Below are 16,813 nucleotides of genomic sequence, written 5' to 3'. Positions count from 1 at the left end.
CCCTATTACTTTTTGAAACCCATATTTGTGCATGTTGGTGTGGTAAACAAAATAAATGCGGAATCAAACAAACAAAAATGTGTTAATAGTCGGTGTGAGTGCAAAGTGTACAAATAATGAATTTAAAATCATATTTATATCAAGTTTAGCTTTGGGATTGTATATTTTAATGGTTTCTTTACACCAAAGTATTCTGCTGGCCCTTTTTTCACTCCCCCGCACCTGTGCACTGCGCTGACGAGGCCTAAAGGTGTGAGATAAAAAATCCCAAACGATTAAAACAAAAATATTTATACAATATGTTGAAATATACGCATCTTCAGTGATATAAAAGTTTAATATTAGAACGTTGTTTCATCTACATAAGAGCAATAATCAAAGTAAATTTAATATAAACAAGTCTACCCCTTCCCTAGTTGGTGTTGTAAACAAACCAGTATTGACAAAAACCCAAGACATTTACTAAAGCTATTCGAAACCAAAAAAGCCTATGGTACCTGAGTTTAAAACCAAAAGTAGCCAAAAACCTCTACTAGTGTAATTATTAAACAAGATTTAATTTTTAATAATAATTAGAAAAAACAGCTGTTTTTCAAAAGGTGTACAGTGTTGACAAATTTACATTTTGTTCACCTCGTTCTCGACTTGTCTGATCGGAATATCTTCATTTTTTTAGTTAGTGGCTGTGACAAAGTTTTTTAACTCCTCCGATAGCCACGACTTGGTATCCTTTCCAAACTTGCAGGAAGAACGAGAATATTAAATCGCCAAAAATAAGAAGATAAAACAAAAGTTTTTGTCCTCTGTTTTAAAACATTTTGCTTTTTACTGTGAACCTCGATGTAACGAATCTGAGGGGACACATGGTTTAACAACATTTTAATGAGACATTTCAGGGATTTCGGAATACAACAATGACCTTTTTCTACTTTATGTGGACTGCAAGGGTATATAAACTTCGGCACAGCCGAACTTAGCATCTTTGATATTTTCCGTGAAACTATACTCTGGTTTTTAAATGAAGTTATGACGTTTTCCAGCCCTTAAATTGATGCACTGTTTAAATACTGGTATTTTACCGGTTCCCCACTATTTTGGTGGTGGTTTGAAAACGTTTCAGGCGAATATTCATTTTGGTTGGGCGAATTCACCGTCCAACAAAGGAATCAAACTCGAACATGTGTGTTCTTGTCGCGTTTTTTTTGTCAGTGTTGTTTTTGTTTTCAATTGTACACTACCTCCGCTCACCCGCGCGGCGTTTTCGAATTCTGATTTTTCCACTACTGTTGCACAAACACACGCACACTCATACAGTGGAACAAAACGAGAGAGAGAGAGCGAGCGTATGTGTGTGTGCGCTCAACCACCACAATCAAGTAATTTTTCATATACTGGCGTCATAAGAACAATATTTAAGCGAAAAAAAGTCATTCACGAAAAGAAAAAAAAAACGGAAGAGTAAATCATAAAAACTGCAGCATGTTAAAAGAGAAACGGAAGAATTAAATAAAAATAATAATAATTGCAAGTGAATAAGTGTAAAATTCTAAAATGCAAAAGAGCGAGAGAGAAAGATGAAAAATTCAGTAATATTAATCAAATGACTTTGCGGTCGACTTTTGATATGTGTGAGTGAGTGAGCCCGCCTATAAAATATGTGTGCGTGAGTGTGTTCGTGTGAGTTCGTGTGAATACATACATAGGCAGAGTTCCCATTAACGTCATCATCGTTGTCAATTCTTATTGGCGGCGCAGGGTTGCATTTGAATTTTTATGAGAATTAAATAAAAATGAAAAAACCAACAAAATGCATTAATAGCCGCTCCAACTCTGCTGCACAATGGATACCAAAATATGTCTTTTTTTATGGAAAATTTGTTAATTTTCGCTACCATATGCTAGGCCAGATATGACTACACGGAAAGCTGCCAATAAGAATTCATACAAAGCATTTTTATTTACACAATTGGATGTGAATAATTTTTTCTTTCTGATTTGCTTAGATGTATTGCACACACACATGTTTATGTGTGTGTGTGTTTTTTAGAGAGGGGTGTGGGGTATACAAAGTCTGTTTTATTTTGTTAAACAATTATGAAATGCACACTAATTGTCTGTAATGAAAATTTCTGCGTGTGTGTGTGTGTTGTGTCTCTTGACACTCATTCTCTCCTTGTCCGACTGTCTGCGGGTCTCTTTTTTCCTGCTAAAACAAAAATTAAAAATAAAGGAAAAGCCAAGAGCCAAAAGCAGCGCCATAATTATAACTATAACTCGAGTTTCGAGATCTCGGGGGCACACACCACACATAGAATTGTGAGCCAAAAAGAAATAAAAGCAACAAAAAAAAAAAAAAAATTGAAAAACTTGTATGCGACGCGCCGCCTGTACCAGTGTTGCCGTCTTAGAGTTTTTCCCACCAGATTTGGGGAAGCAGCGAATTTAGCTCTATTTAAAATTCATAAATTAACATTTTTTAAGTTTTTACACCACTAAAGCATTATGGATAAAGTATTGCTATGAATTTTTACAACTTGCTTTCTAGTGTTTTATTATTAGTGCGAGAAATAATTCAAGTTATTATATTGTCTAAGGCTAAAACATGTAAACAAATGCGATTTGAGGGCACATGCTGTAATTAAAAAGCAGGATTTGATAGAATATAGACATCGAATAAAATAATTTTCAAAAAAGCAGATTTTTAAAGCATATTTGCTAATCTAGCGCTTTTTGCTTAAATAATTATAGCAACACTGGCCTGTACCCGCCGCTTCGTTGCTTCTTTCGTCTCTCTTGCACGGTGGCTTGCTCTCGTTGTGCCTCGCTCTCGCCCCCGCCCTCGTCCGCTCTCTCACTTGACGGCTCTCTCGCTCTATTCATCCGTCTCTCAGCTTTCATTTTTTCTTACTTTACTCGTTTCGCTTTATTTTGTACTTACGCTTTGCGATTCAATTCGTTTTTATTGGTTTTCCGCTTTAGGCGGAATGAATAATGTGAGAGAATAGCAGATGAGTGTGGAGAGAGAGAGAGAGTGAGCCAACAAACGACGAGGCGGAGAAGAGAGCAGAGAACAACAAAATAAAGCATATAGAAAAGTGCACAAGAAGCGCAAAAGGAAGGCAAAAAAAGATACAAATTTTTGAACGAGAGAGTGAGCCAGTGTGTGAGAGAGAACGAACGAGAGAGGCAGGCGGAGAGTAAGTAAACGAACCAGCCAGCCCCCCATTCTAGAATCTAGCAGATGCACATTAGTTTTTTTTACATAGAGATATAGATACAATTAATTTGATCGAATTCTAACATTTCGGAATTTATTTTTCTTCTCTCTATTTATTCTGCTTTTTCCCTTTCTTCCCAATTGGCAATAGAATATGTCTAATTTGCCGTTTTGCATTACAAAAAACAAAAAGGTGAAGAAGAAAAACGTTTTCGCTTGATTTTTTATTTCTTTTCCCTGCGCCTCCACCTTTTTGCTGCTGCTGGCTGCCTCCACCTTTTTGCTGCTGCTGGCTGCCTCCTTCTGTCTTCTTTGTCTCTTCTTGTGTTTGCGGGGGTAAAACTGTACCGCGCGCGGATTGTGTTTGATATTTTCTTTTTTTTTATTCGCGTAAACATCAACACATCAGAAACAACAACAAAAAAAAAAAAGAACACAAACTTGTTGCTTTTTTTCTGGGATTTATTATTATTATTTCATTCCTTTTTCTGTTTTCTTTTACATTACAGAAATAAATATTTAATCAGCTCCTGGAGAGCATGGCAAAACAAACAAGCGAAAATGCAAGGATTAACAAAAAGAAGTTCAATTACATGAGGTGAGTTAAGTGTCCATGTTTAATAAATTAACTTTCTAATATTAGAATATTCAAATAAATTAGATGTAAATAATTTTATTTTTTCATCAAACAAAAAGTAATTCAAATTCATACGAATAATATTATTAAGATAATCTTTTATTAATTTCACAACTTAAAAAACGATTAATAGGTTTTTGTTAGATAGTTAATAAAAAATTATTGTTTAAATTTATTGATATTTGGATAATTTAAAAATTGTTATGACCTACAAATATTTAAGGTTTACATAAAATAATTTAGTAGTAAACAAATTCGCCATGACTCCATTTAATTTTATTTTCAATTTGTTGACGTGTCACCAGTAATTAGTAATTTTGGGATCCAACTCAATTTAGATAAATAAACATACATACATACATATGTATGTATGCATGTACATGTGTGTAAAAATTTGTTTATTATTGGATTAAAGATAATTACAATAATTCAATTCATCGTATAACCGATATAAGAAATTTGCCTAGAAAAGTTATTTAAGGATTTTTACATTCTTTCGATAAAGGTATTTGTTTTACTTTAGTTAATTTATTACCTTACTGCTTATTTTCGGGTTTATTTTTACTCGTTAATTTTAAGGTGCATTACGCACCAGTTTTAAACCGGCCTTTCCTCCCTAAATACCAAACTTGTCTTACAGTTACTTGATTTGGTTATAATACGTTTTTCTTCTTGGGCCCACATTTCTATGATCTATGTTTTTTTAGGCTTAGCTTTTATCACACAAATAGTTTTGCCACATTTGCGCGCTCCCGCCCAAGAAGAAGGAAAAGAAGAGGAGGAGGAAAATGAAGAGAAAACGGCTTTGCCCGGGCTAGTACTAGGAAGGGGGGTGGGTGATTGTAGAGAGGGGAAATGGAGTTGCCAACGGACATATGTACAAGTATATTCCTACCTCACCATATAAAAAGTGGCGCCCTTTTTTTTTGTGTCCCCACCGCGCGAGAGCTCCCTCTGCGTGTGTGTGAGTGTGCCTTTTTTCCCTCTCTTTCTCTCTCTCTTTTGGTGTCTTTGAATTATTTGCCAGCAAAAAACAATCAAACACCAAAAAAAAAAAAAAAAAGAGAGAAGCAGCAGCACTAGTGTTGAAGAGAGAGAGGAGCGAGAGTCAAGAGAAGTAAATTCATTCAATTCCCCTTCGTCAGCTTCTCCAATTCGTACCGTCTCTCCATCCTGGCTGGCTTAGCGTTGTGTAAAGCTGTAACTGTAAAACGCTTAGCAAGGGCCAGGACATAGTCTGCTGGTTGGATGGCTGGATGGAGGGGGGGTCCTACGCAAACATTAGCAGAGACAGTGGCAGCAGCAACCAGCCTCAGCCGCACTCCCCGCTCATGCGCGTTTACTTTTGCTAATCCTCGTCCCATAACCTGCCTTCCACCCTGCCGCACACACACACACACGTACAATCTGCAGCATTGTCTTTAATCGATTTGTACTTCTTGATATTTACATCAGCACCATCGCATCACCCCCGCACCACCACCACCCACCTTCTTACCCTGCTTCTCTCATTTGTTCTCTCCCTTTTTGGCTCTCTGAACATTTCTATCAAATTGCTGCTTGCATACTCTGTGATTGGATATCTAAATCCTGAATCCTGCCCGCAGTTGCCGCTCCCCTTCTATCTTATATTAAAAAAAAAAAAAAAAAAAAAAAAAAAAATGAAACTAGAAAACCAAGGCGAGGCTCCTCGGCTCGATTCTAGCTCCACTCCCTTTTCTTGTCTCTTTTCCCTTTGCTCTTCTTCTCTCACGCTGCTGTATCTCTCTGTCTCCCGCCCTCTGTGTGTCGTCTCTCTCTCATTTTGCCTTTTACAATTTATATAAAGTTATTTCCATTTGTTCTGTGTCTTTGGGGTTTGAGGTATGGTCTACTCTCTATATGGGGCCCTGCTCTGCTGCTTGTGGTTTTTACTAATGGGCAATTTATAGAACTTTTAATGCAAAATCGATAAACTGGCCAACATATTTACTTTGTTTTAATGTGGATATACAAATGTATATATGTTTGTGTGTGTGTGTGTGTGTGTGTGTGACAGTGTTTTTGGCCAACTGTACTTGCATAATTACATAAATATATGCAAATATATAAATCTATATACACAACGCATGTATGTTCATGTAAAGGGTTGTTACACCTCAAACTCCTTCATCAGCTTCACATTATTTCATTTAAGCACTTGTCATCTTTTCTAATGTCGTTCTACCCTGCAGTATTGACTACACAAACTAAAGTTTTAGTGTTCTGACTATGATTTCTTAGTCCAATATTCATACACTTTTGAAACATTAAACGAATAAACAAATATAGTCGGAGTCTTATAGAGATAAGCCCCTAAAACAAGAAATAACCAATGTTAATAAATTTAAGTTTTTTATATGTATATTCAAACTACTTTTTGTTTTGATTACATAGGCGGAATGAGGCGTGGCTGCTAACTTGAATATACTATGTGAATACGAGTCGACTTATTAAATTTGATTCCACTAGTTCTTCTAGATATTGAAGTATAGGTGTTTTTACAGACGGACAGATATGGCTAGATCAATTTGCCTGTTTGGGCAGGTTTAATTCGATTTATTTTGTGGGATTTGTGCATCTAGTTCAGTGCATTTATTAATATTTGTACATATATAATAGAATACATATGTATGTATGTACATATGTATGTATAAAAATTTATATATTTTGGAGAGCATTTATTTTAAATCGTGTATGTTAGCTTAAATTCAATTATCTTAAAAAAATGAGTAAGTTTTAATCAATTAATTTAAGTTAACAGTTACTTTAATGTAGCATAAATAAATATCTATAACAAAATTCTATAATTTTAGAACTTAAAGTCCAACCACAAATATCCAAGATAGAATTAAACATATTGTCTTAATTTTTTAGGTGAACAACCTGCGGGAAAAACCAGGACAACAACAACATATTCAACAAAAGGATAAACTTGAACAGCAGCTCCATATATACATGGTAAATGCTCAACAAAAAAAAAAAAAAAAAAACACAAAAATACATATATTATTTTGAATTCTTGCATCTTGAAATCAACACCTGCTACTTTTCATATTTCTGAGCATCTTGCAAAATGACAAAGTGACTTCAAACACCTTCAAACTATTATCACTTGCATTTTTTGTTTGTTGTAGCCACAATCAGCAAAGGCAGTCGACAGCAGCAGCAACAACAACAACAACAGCAGCAATATGTAGGCGCCCTACAACAACAACAGCAGCAGCATTCATCATCAACAACAACACACCTACAGCAACAAAGTGCCACGCAATTTTTAAAACAAGGATCTAAAAGGAGACAGAGAGAGTGAGAAAAGGGCAGATTTCCTTCCCCCTGAACCCAAACCAACCCACATAAAGAAACTCTAAGAGATTGAGTTGGCCTAAAAAATGCAGCACGTAAGCGCTGCCAGTTCGGTACCATCGGTAATTGCACCGGTGGTTACCACTGGAGGCACCACTATTACCTTGGGCGGTGGGCCACCACCGCCATCCTCATCATTGGCCAAATCGGAGATTAAAGAAGATGGCAAACCGCCGCATGGCATGGAATTGTATAAAGTGAACATTGAGGATATTTCGCAATTGTTTACATATCATGAAGTCTTTGGCAAGATACATGGAGATGTTGTCAATCATCAATTGGTGGCAGCGGCTCATGGTGGACAGTTGCCACCGCCCCCACCGTTGCCGCCGCAGACGCATGCCTCGAGTGCTGCGGCAGCCGCAGCGGCGGCAGCAGCCACAACAAATAATGCAGCCGTGGCTGCTGTAATGGCATCTGCGAATGCTGCAGCAGCGGCAGCAGCTGCCGCATCAGCAGCTGGTGGAGTCCCCACTACGAGTAGTGTGGGCGTTGGTGGAATACCGGGAGTAGTTACAACCACAACAAGCTCGTCCACCGGAAGCAGTGGCGGCGCTAGTGGCGCCGCCGGCGGGGGTACCACATCGAGCACAACGGGTGAGTTGCTTATGCCTAAAATGGAGGGCGGCCTACATGGCAACGTGGACGCTGGTGGCGGCGGTCAAACCCAGGTGGCCTTAGCCCCTGATGGCACCCCAATTGCTACGGGTACGCATGTCTGCGATATATGTGGCAAGATGTTCCAGTTTCGCTATCAGCTTATTGTCCATCGTCGCTATCATAGCGAACGGAAACCGTTTATGTGTCAGGTTTGCGGTCAGGGCTTTACCACATCGCAGGATCTGACACGACATGGTAAAATCCATATTGGCGGACCGATGTTCACCTGCATCGTTTGCTTCAATGTCTTCGCTAATAACACCAGCCTGGAGCGGCATATGAAGCGTCATTCAACGGACAAACCATTCGCCTGCACCATTTGCCAAAAGACATTTGCCCGCAAAGAGCATCTGGACAATCATTTTCGTTCGCACACGGGTGAAACGCCCTTCCGTTGCCAGTACTGCGCAAAGACGTTTACGCGCAAGGAGCATATGGTTAACCATGTGCGCAAACACACGGGTGAGACGCCACATCGTTGCGATATTTGTAAGAAGTCCTTTACGCGCAAGGAACACTATGTTAACCACTACATGTGGCACACTGGTGAGTGTGATTTGGTCTGGGGGCGGACAAATGCGGCGAGCGGCGAGCGCCAAATTATAAATGAAAAAATTAAAAAACACAGAATCCAAACAAATCCAATCTCAATAGAAATCAGATCATAGAAAACCAAAAAAAAAAAAAAAAAAAAAGAAACAACAGCCTATAATATATATAGAAACGAAAGCAACTACAACTACTAGTATCAATGCCCCATCACTACTACTACTACTACATCACACCAAAAACCAATCAACCTAAAAATCAATCAATTTTTTTAACAACAAGCACCGCAAACAATATTACCAAAAAAATAAAAAACCAAAACTCATCGTGCGTCCACTCCACCACGTATTCTCCCATATATATATATATATCCCAATCACCATCTGTTTCTGTCGCTTTCTCATTGCTTGTGCTTATGTTCCTTCTCACATCCTTAGTCTCTCCTTCAACCTTTTGTGTACTTAATTCCAAAACTAATGCTTGAAACAAACGAACGTTTTTTTTTCACACAATTACAAAAAATTCAATCAAATGCATTTTATATAGTTGTTAGATCTTGCTTCAAAAAGATCCAGATATTATTTAAACATTTCGGAACTCAATATAAGACTGAAAACACAGGTTATATTTAAAAATATTTGAAACTTTGTTTCTATCAAACGATTAATTAAAAAAAAATATAAAATATCTTTAAAAAAACTCTTTAAGATGCAACATTTTTGTTCTACATTTCAAAAACCATTTAAATTTAAAAAAAAATTCAAAAAAAGGATACAAAATTTGTGAAAAAATCTGCAAAATATATAAATTTTAATGAATTATTATTCGTAAAGTTTTAAAATCTTCAAATAGATCTTAAAATGTTGTTTATCAATGATTTTTAACACCATTTAATTCAAGAAAATTAAAAATCTTATTTATTCAAAAAATAAAAAAAATAAAAATATTCTTAATACTCTTCTCTTGAAATCATAAACTGTTTAAAAAAAACCTCAATATTAACTGAAAAGTTTGCAGAAAAAGAAAAACGTTCGTGCTTTTTTTTTTGATCAAAAAACAAAATTTACTAGAAAACCAAACCAAACATAATAAGAAACACGCTCACTCGCTCATATACCGCTCATTTTCCTCCCTCAGACATAATCATCACATCACACATCCCTTCCAGAGATCATCACCACTCATCATCATCATCATAACCATCATGCATCCATCCAATCATTCATTCATTCATCCAATCCATTCACACTATTTCCTAGTGAATCCTATGAAACAAACTACGATCATTTCCATATATCACCACATATCCTTATTTGTGCAATATATATGTATATTTACTTACTTTTATATATGTATGTGTATCGTCTGTGTAAACTTTTGTCTCTACGCTCTTTCTACTACCTCTCTCATTGCTGTGAACACAGGGTGCTCCATATGTAGTATACTCTAACTTTATTTTAAAATCTTTGTCCCAAAAAAATACAAAACAAAAAAAGTAAAAGAGAAAAAAAAGAAGTTTGTTGTTGCTGCTTGTCGATTTGCCGACGTCTGTGTTGTTGTTAACCCAAAAATTTGCGACATAATCCAAAGCTGGAGACACATACACACATATATAGACACACGCACGCACGCTGTCGGACACCCACACGTACACAACTTGAATTTACATCTAAAGAAGTCCAGTCTAGTATTTGTGGCGTCTGGAAAACCAGAAACAGAAGAACTTCACGTTCTACATCAAAGAAAGAACAAGAGATACAACAAACTGCATCCTGTAGATCAGCATATATGTAGAGTGGAACACAGAGTGAACACACACACACTTACTCACTTACACAATCGCATACACTTACAAAATCACACACACGCATTTTACCCACACACACACACATCCCACATCCAACACCATCATACTATTGCTTCACCAGACCACCACGCCCACGTCCATATGCCCAAGCCAGCCTCCGTTCGCTTCGTTCGAAATTTAACGCAAGCCACGGCCCAGTTTTCACACCACCACACATAAAACGGGGGGTAACAAAAACAACAAACGAAAAAAAAACTATTTTCTTTTATTTTTTTGTTTTATCATTTGTATTTGTATTTGTTTTTCTTTTTGGTTTTTTTCTCTTTAGTAAATTGTAAATTATTTTTGTTTTTATAGAAATGCTTGCGCGCGCCTAATAATCAAACACTTGAATAGTTCAATATGCTAAAACCCATTACCCTTTACGTTATTTCTTTGTCTTTTTCTATTCCGCTTACCCCAAAAATAAATAAATCCAGGTCAAACACCGCATCAGTGTGATGTCTGTGGCAAGAAATACACACGCAAGGAGCATCTAGCTAATCATATGCGCTCCCATACAAACGAGACACCGTTTCGCTGTGAAATTTGCGGCAAGAGCTTTAGCCGCAAGGAACACTTTACCAATCACATACTCTGGCATACAGGTAAAGAGATAATACTAGAATCGAACTCCAACTAAAAAGAAACAAACAAAAATTGAGATCCCTTTTGATCCTTGCAAAAATTAGCCCGAATGATCGATTAGCAACAGCCAGCAAATAACGTATTTAGGGTTTCCTTTTGTTGGGGGCACGTGGATCAAAAAAAAAAAAAGAAGGGAACAAATAAATAAAGCTCAGCCAGGAGATTCAACTGAATTAAATTTTGAATAAATGAAGACACCTAAAAAACGTTTAAGCAAATGCTTATTAAAAACTCTTTCCGTTTTCCAAATCTCTTCTCTTTGCAATGCAAGCAGGCGAGACGCCGCACCGGTGCGATTTCTGCTCCAAGACGTTTACGCGCAAGGAGCATTTATTAAATCACGTGCGCCAGCATACGGGTGAATCACCGCATCGCTGCACCTACTGCAGTAAGACGTTCACACGCAAGGAGCATCTGACCAATCACATACACCAGCACACGGGTGAGATCCCTCTTTCGTTCCGTTCACAAAAACCAATATAAAAAAATACAAAAAAAAACTAACTTATAGATAAAAAGATCAACAATTAAAGAGGCGTTAAGAAATTATTTCATTGTTATGTTATGGCATTGATCTCATGAGATCCTCTTCCGAATCAGAAATCAAAGTAGAAATAAAATTTAGTTAACTTGAAAATGTTCAAAAACCAAGTTGAATCTCGTTGAATGAGCTAAAAAAAAAAAAAAAAGTTAGACAAAAATCTAAATTTGGCTAAAGGGGGGAGATACATGTAAAAGCTTGAACTTAAAAGAAAAATATTTTTTAAATGAAAGAATTCTTTAATTTCTATTACTGAAATTCGGTTTCCTTGAACTTTAAAATAATATTAATTTTATCTTTTGTCATTTCTATAATAAAATATGACGAATGTGCAAACTATCTTTCTGAGGTCCTTAAAACCTTTTTTTAGGGTCTTTTTATTCTATAAACCTAAATTAAAACAAATATATTAATCTGTTAAAAATGTTTAAAAAGAAAAAGAAACAAGTTTTCGCTTCGCTTGTAAAAAGATAAAATTCTGTTTTAAACTTTTAAATGATTAATTCAAATGTTACATGTATCTCACCTTCCTCAATTAGATTTTCGTTAAGAATTTATGTGTTTCTTTACGCCATAAATAAAATAACATATCAAACGAAATATAAATAACCTTATCAGTGACGATGATTACTAATCTCTAAAATATTTATTATTTTGTCATTTCTCATTGCCATGCAAGCAGGCGAGACGCCGCATCGTTGCGATTTCTGCTCCAAGACGTTTACGCGCAAGGAACATCTGTTAAATCACGTGCGTCAGCACACGGGTGAATCGCCCCATCGCTGCTCCTACTGCATGAAGACCTTTACACGCAAGGAGCATCTGGTCAATCACATTCGTCAGCACACGGGTGAGACACCGTTCAAGTGCACGTACTGCACAAAAGCGTTCACGCGCAAAGATCACATGGTTAATCATGTACGGCAACATACAGGCGAATCGCCGCACAAGTGCACCTATTGCACCAAGACGTTCACACGCAAGGAGCATCTGACGAATCATGTGCGCCAGCATACTGGCGACTCACCGCATCGTTGCTCCTACTGCAAGAAGACATTCACACGCAAGGAGCATTTGACAAATCATGTGCGTTTGCATACGGGAGATTCGCCGCACAAGTGCGAATATTGCCAGAAGACATTCACACGAAAGGAGCATCTCAATAATCATATGCGTCAACACTCTAGCGATAATCCGCATTGTTGCAATGTCTGCAATAAGCCGTTTACTCGCAAGGAGCATCTGATCAATCATATGTCACGTTGCCATACAGGCGATCGTCCTTTCACATGCGAAACATGCGGCAAATCGTTTCCACTCAAGGGCAATCTATTGTTCCATCAGCGTAGCCATACCAAGGGCCAGGAAATGGAGCGTCCGTTTTCATGCGAAAAGTGTCCCAAAAACTTTATATGTAAAGGTAAGTACTCTGCCTAAATATTAAGTTGTTGTCAGTTATTAAAGGACCAAAATTCAAATGCATAGTGCAGCATAGTCTCCCCTAGCGCCTTCTTTATCTTTCCTTTCGTCTTTAAAAAAAACTACATATATTAAGGACTTTAAATGAAACTGTAACTGTAACAGTTTGAAATCATTTTGTCAAACCGATCCTGGCTCAAAAGATGAAATGAAAGGTGCGCGGAATAGCTCAGACAGTTGTAGGTTTCTTCCGCATGTTCGTCAAGGGAAGAAGAGTCCAATGACTAAGACCAGTCAAAACAGTGAACTTTTTCTGTAGATTGTACTCCTTAGAAGGCAAAGACTATCATGCCAACTGTATATATGATACACCCACAACCTAGATATGGTTGAAAGACGTCAACCTGGAATCTTCCAGGATCTCCTTTAAGTTTGAATCATGTTTAGAAGAACGATATCGAACCGAAATAAGACTTTGTTGTTAGAGTAGAATCTCACTTGTCAGTTTTAAGTTAACTGCTCACATCAATATTGATTATTTAAATGGATAAGATTTTATTTTATAGGATTTATTGAAAAATTAAGTGGAATAGATGTGTATTGATTCTTTTAGTTTCTTTTGTCGCCCCATTTTTTTTTTAATTGATACCATACCAGATCTTGATGTCGCTTTCATTGTGTATTTCACAGGTCACTTGGTCTCGCATATGCGATCCCATTCGGGCGAGAAACCGCACGCGTGCACACTGTGCAGCAAGGCGTTCGTTGAGCGCGGTAATTTGAAGCGACACATGAAGATGAACCATCCGGATGCTATGATGCCGCCACCACCAGTACATCCACATCCGCAAATACCAGCCGGTGTGCTGACACAAGTCAAACAGGAAGTGAAACCGATTATAAGTGAGTCGGCATACACTCAATTTTTGAGACAATGCACAAAACAGGCAGCGCTTCATTAGCGTTATGTGTCGTGAAACTTTTGGCAACTTCTAATGCGTCCATACTATCTAAAATTTCAGTTCCCCACCATTCGGCGACAACGATGCACACCATACAACAGATAACATCGGGAGGAGCAGCCGGAGCCGGTGGAGCCCAACTGACGCCGGGTCTGGTGCCGCTGGTGACATCAACTTTGATTTCTCATAATGCTGCAGCGGCGGCTCAACAGCAATCGCAATCACAGAAGCAGCAAGCAGCCGCCGCCGCTGCCGTCCAGCAACAAGCAGCTGCTGCAGCTGCCGCTGCCGCACAGCAACAACATCAGGCAGCGGCTGTTCATCACCAGCAACAAGTGGCAGCGCATCATCAGCAACAAGTGGCTGCCCATCAGCAGCAGCAACAGCAATTGCAGCAACAGCAACAGCTCTTGCAACTATCCATTCAACAGGCAGCGCAGCATCATCAACAGGAACAACATCGTCAGCAGCAACAGCATCAGCAGCAGCAACAACAGCAGCAGCAGCAACAACAACAGCAACAACAGCAACAGCAACATCATCATCAGCAACAACAGCCACATCCCCAGTCCCAGCCGCCGCCGCAACAACAACAACCTCCGCCAGTGCCGATTGCCTTGATCAGTGATCCCAGTGCTTTGGCACGTGCAGCCATGCAATTGCAACATTTGCCGGCCAATGTGGAACAACATCCGGTGGTTTACTAACAGTAGCCTCTATTGCAGGGCTTTGCAACCAACAACAATAACAGTAACAACAACAACAACTCCAACAACACCACCACCACACCCACCTCCTCATCAGCAGTGGCAACAGCTTGGTGAAGAGCGAACAGCGGATAAGGAGGACAATCGTTATGGGGATCCAATGATTGTTGGTGGCGTAATGATGATGCAGAAGCAACAGACAGGCCAACTGAAGCAACGTCGTCTATCCACGCATAAGCAGCTAGTTTATAGTATAAAAAGTAGTTTTTTAACAGCGCGCTGGTTACGCTGTATCTAAGCCGTAAAGAAGTAGGTATCTAACTAAATGTATCAGGGATTGGGATATAAGAAGATATATATTTTGATCTACATATGTGCGATAAACAAAAACAACAAAATCTCAAATCAATCCCAATCAATCAGAAAGTTCATTAATCTCTCTCAAATCTTATTGATGAGAATTACTTGATATTCGGATATAAGATCGAGATTTGGAATCAGAAATGAATATTGCATTTCTTCCTTCCTTAAACTTTATTCTCTACAAAAACTTTAAAGTGCAATACAAGATATGAAAAAACAAAAAAAAAAAAAAAAAGAAAAGAAATAACGAACCATCTCATTTTCCGTTTTTTCTCCCCTGTCTTTCCACTTTTTTTCTCACTGTATCTCTTTTTATCCATCGTTCTCTTTCTCTATGTGTATCTATGCAATCTTTTAGGCGCATAGCGTCTAATTTGTTTTAAAAACGTCTCTCATACATTTCTGAAATGTATCTGAGACGGGTTTGTGGACAAACATTTAGCTGTGCTAAAATCACTCCCAGACTTCCTCCCTCTATACATATAAATAGATCTATATATATATATACACATATATGTGCATACTCAAAATGCATATGTATATGTGTATATAGTATAAATACATATTGTATATGGCTTAACTTTGTAACCAGCAGCAGCGAAAGCTTATCATGTATTTTTATGATGTCCCTTTAAGTTTTAGCTTATAGAAACAGACCACATACTTTCATCCTTCTCATTCATATATAATATAATAGACCTATCATCGTACTATATATATATACATATATAACAAAAATATATTATATACTTTATAGTTTGTATATAACACACGAAAAAAAAAAAACAAACAAAATTTGGAAAAAAAAATCCATTTTCAAAATCAACAACTACAACAACAAGAACATGCTAATTGTATTATTTTTATGCATTTTGTAAGGCAAATCATAAACGCATAAACACGTACATGCAAAGGATCGGTAAAGCATAGCCCAGTTAAAAAATATTGAGGATATTCCCCCTCTCCTTTATAGAGAATGTAACAAATCTATTCAAACGATTGAAGGCGTATTAGATCATTAGTCTTAATCCCCCCTCCAACTCCCCCATGCATACATACATAATTAAATATATAAATATTAAAAACAAAACGAAAAAAAACGTAAGCTTAAGTCGAAAATAATGATTAAAATAACTAACGAACAGAGAATGAGAATAAGCAAGGAGAATTAAAAAAAGGAGAAAATAAATTATTATTATATTTAATGTTAGTTGAACTACTAAAACAAAAAAAGAAAAGAAAAAACAATGAGATGAAGACGTAGATGGATAATGATTAGAAAGATCATGTTTGGCTGAATGATGAGCAGCACACTATCATTATGATTAAAATTACGATAATGGATATATATGCATACACATATATAAACATAAATAGATGTATGAACTAACTGATGAAAAGAATTATAACAACAAGTTATTACCCCACTATTAAAGTTAACAAAAAAAAAAAAAAACCCCATATATATTTAGATATATATATGAATAACTAGGCACAACTCTAAACAATTAAACAAAAACAAAAGAAAAACAAACGAAACATTTAACTGTGCTTATGTTGAAAACATGATTGATGAATGAGAATGGAAAAGTGAAAACCGAGATAACGAATGAAAAATAAAAGAAAAAGCGCCACAAGCAACAACATATCTGCTTTAAATTTTACAAAATGATAAAACTAAACAGCAAATTGATGATCACACGAAATTATATAATTAAACATGAGTTTTAACACCAATATACACACACACCCACATACAGATACACACACACACACATACACATTATGCTTCCTTTTAAATGAAACATTTTATATATCTACATACATATATATTTAATTTCACAAATTTAATTTAACAAGTAAACAAAAAAAAAAAAAAC

The 16,813-nt window shown here is 37.0% G+C and overlaps 1 protein-coding gene across 12 annotated transcripts; it reads left to right on the top strand.

Moving 5' to 3' along the window:
* The first annotated feature begins 40 nt into the window (after nucleotides 1–40).
* On the top strand, nucleotides 41–16,602 carry crol (crooked legs). 12 transcript variants are annotated; one of them, XM_068295675.1, is made up of 9 exons: nucleotides 41–94; nucleotides 3,727–3,815; nucleotides 6,750–6,833; nucleotides 7,010–8,444; nucleotides 10,734–10,901; nucleotides 11,213–11,383; nucleotides 12,165–12,902; nucleotides 13,592–13,804; nucleotides 13,924–16,602. In XM_068295675.1, the coding sequence occupies exons 4-9, from the start codon at nucleotides 7,265–7,267 to the stop codon at nucleotides 14,568–14,570; spliced, it is 3,117 nt and encodes a 1,038-aa protein (XP_068151776.1). In that variant the 5' UTR covers nucleotides 41–94; nucleotides 3,727–3,815; nucleotides 6,750–6,833; nucleotides 7,010–7,264; the 3' UTR covers nucleotides 14,571–16,602. The 12 variants fall into 12 exon arrangements, with proteins under 12 accessions (XP_068151776.1, XP_068151783.1, XP_068151778.1 ...); XM_068295682.1 differs by lacking the exon at nucleotides 41–94 and adding an exon at nucleotides 1,203–1,376 and having other exon boundaries at nucleotides 7,010–7,835; XM_068295677.1 differs by lacking the exon at nucleotides 41–94 and adding an exon at nucleotides 1,203–1,376 and having other exon boundaries at nucleotides 7,010–8,360.
* The last annotated feature ends 211 nt before the right edge of the window (nucleotides 16,603–16,813 follow it).

Source organism: Drosophila tropicalis, unplaced genomic scaffold (assembly GCF_018151085.1).
Source record: "Drosophila tropicalis isolate 14030-0801.00 unplaced genomic scaffold, ASM1815108v1 contig_845, whole genome shotgun sequence".
In the NCBI taxonomy this organism is placed as follows: domain Eukaryota; kingdom Metazoa; phylum Arthropoda; class Insecta; order Diptera; family Drosophilidae; genus Drosophila; species Drosophila tropicalis.
The sequence above is the reverse complement of the archived record's forward strand: the minus strand, read 5'-3'. Positions and strand labels throughout refer to the sequence as shown.

Excerpts from the sequence above, each read along its gene's own strand:
- crol (XM_068295675.1), top strand. The coding sequence starts at position 7,265 with ATGCAGCACGTAAGCGCTGCCAGTTCGGTACCATCGGTAATTGCACCG. Across the intron at positions 8,445-10,733 it reads CCACTACATGTGGCACACTG|GTCAAACACCGCATCAGTGT; the intron begins GTGAGTGTGATT and ends AAATAAATCCAG. Across the intron at positions 13,805-13,923 it reads GGAAGTGAAACCGATTATAA|TTCCCCACCATTCGGCGACA; the intron begins GTGAGTCGGCAT and ends CTAAAATTTCAG.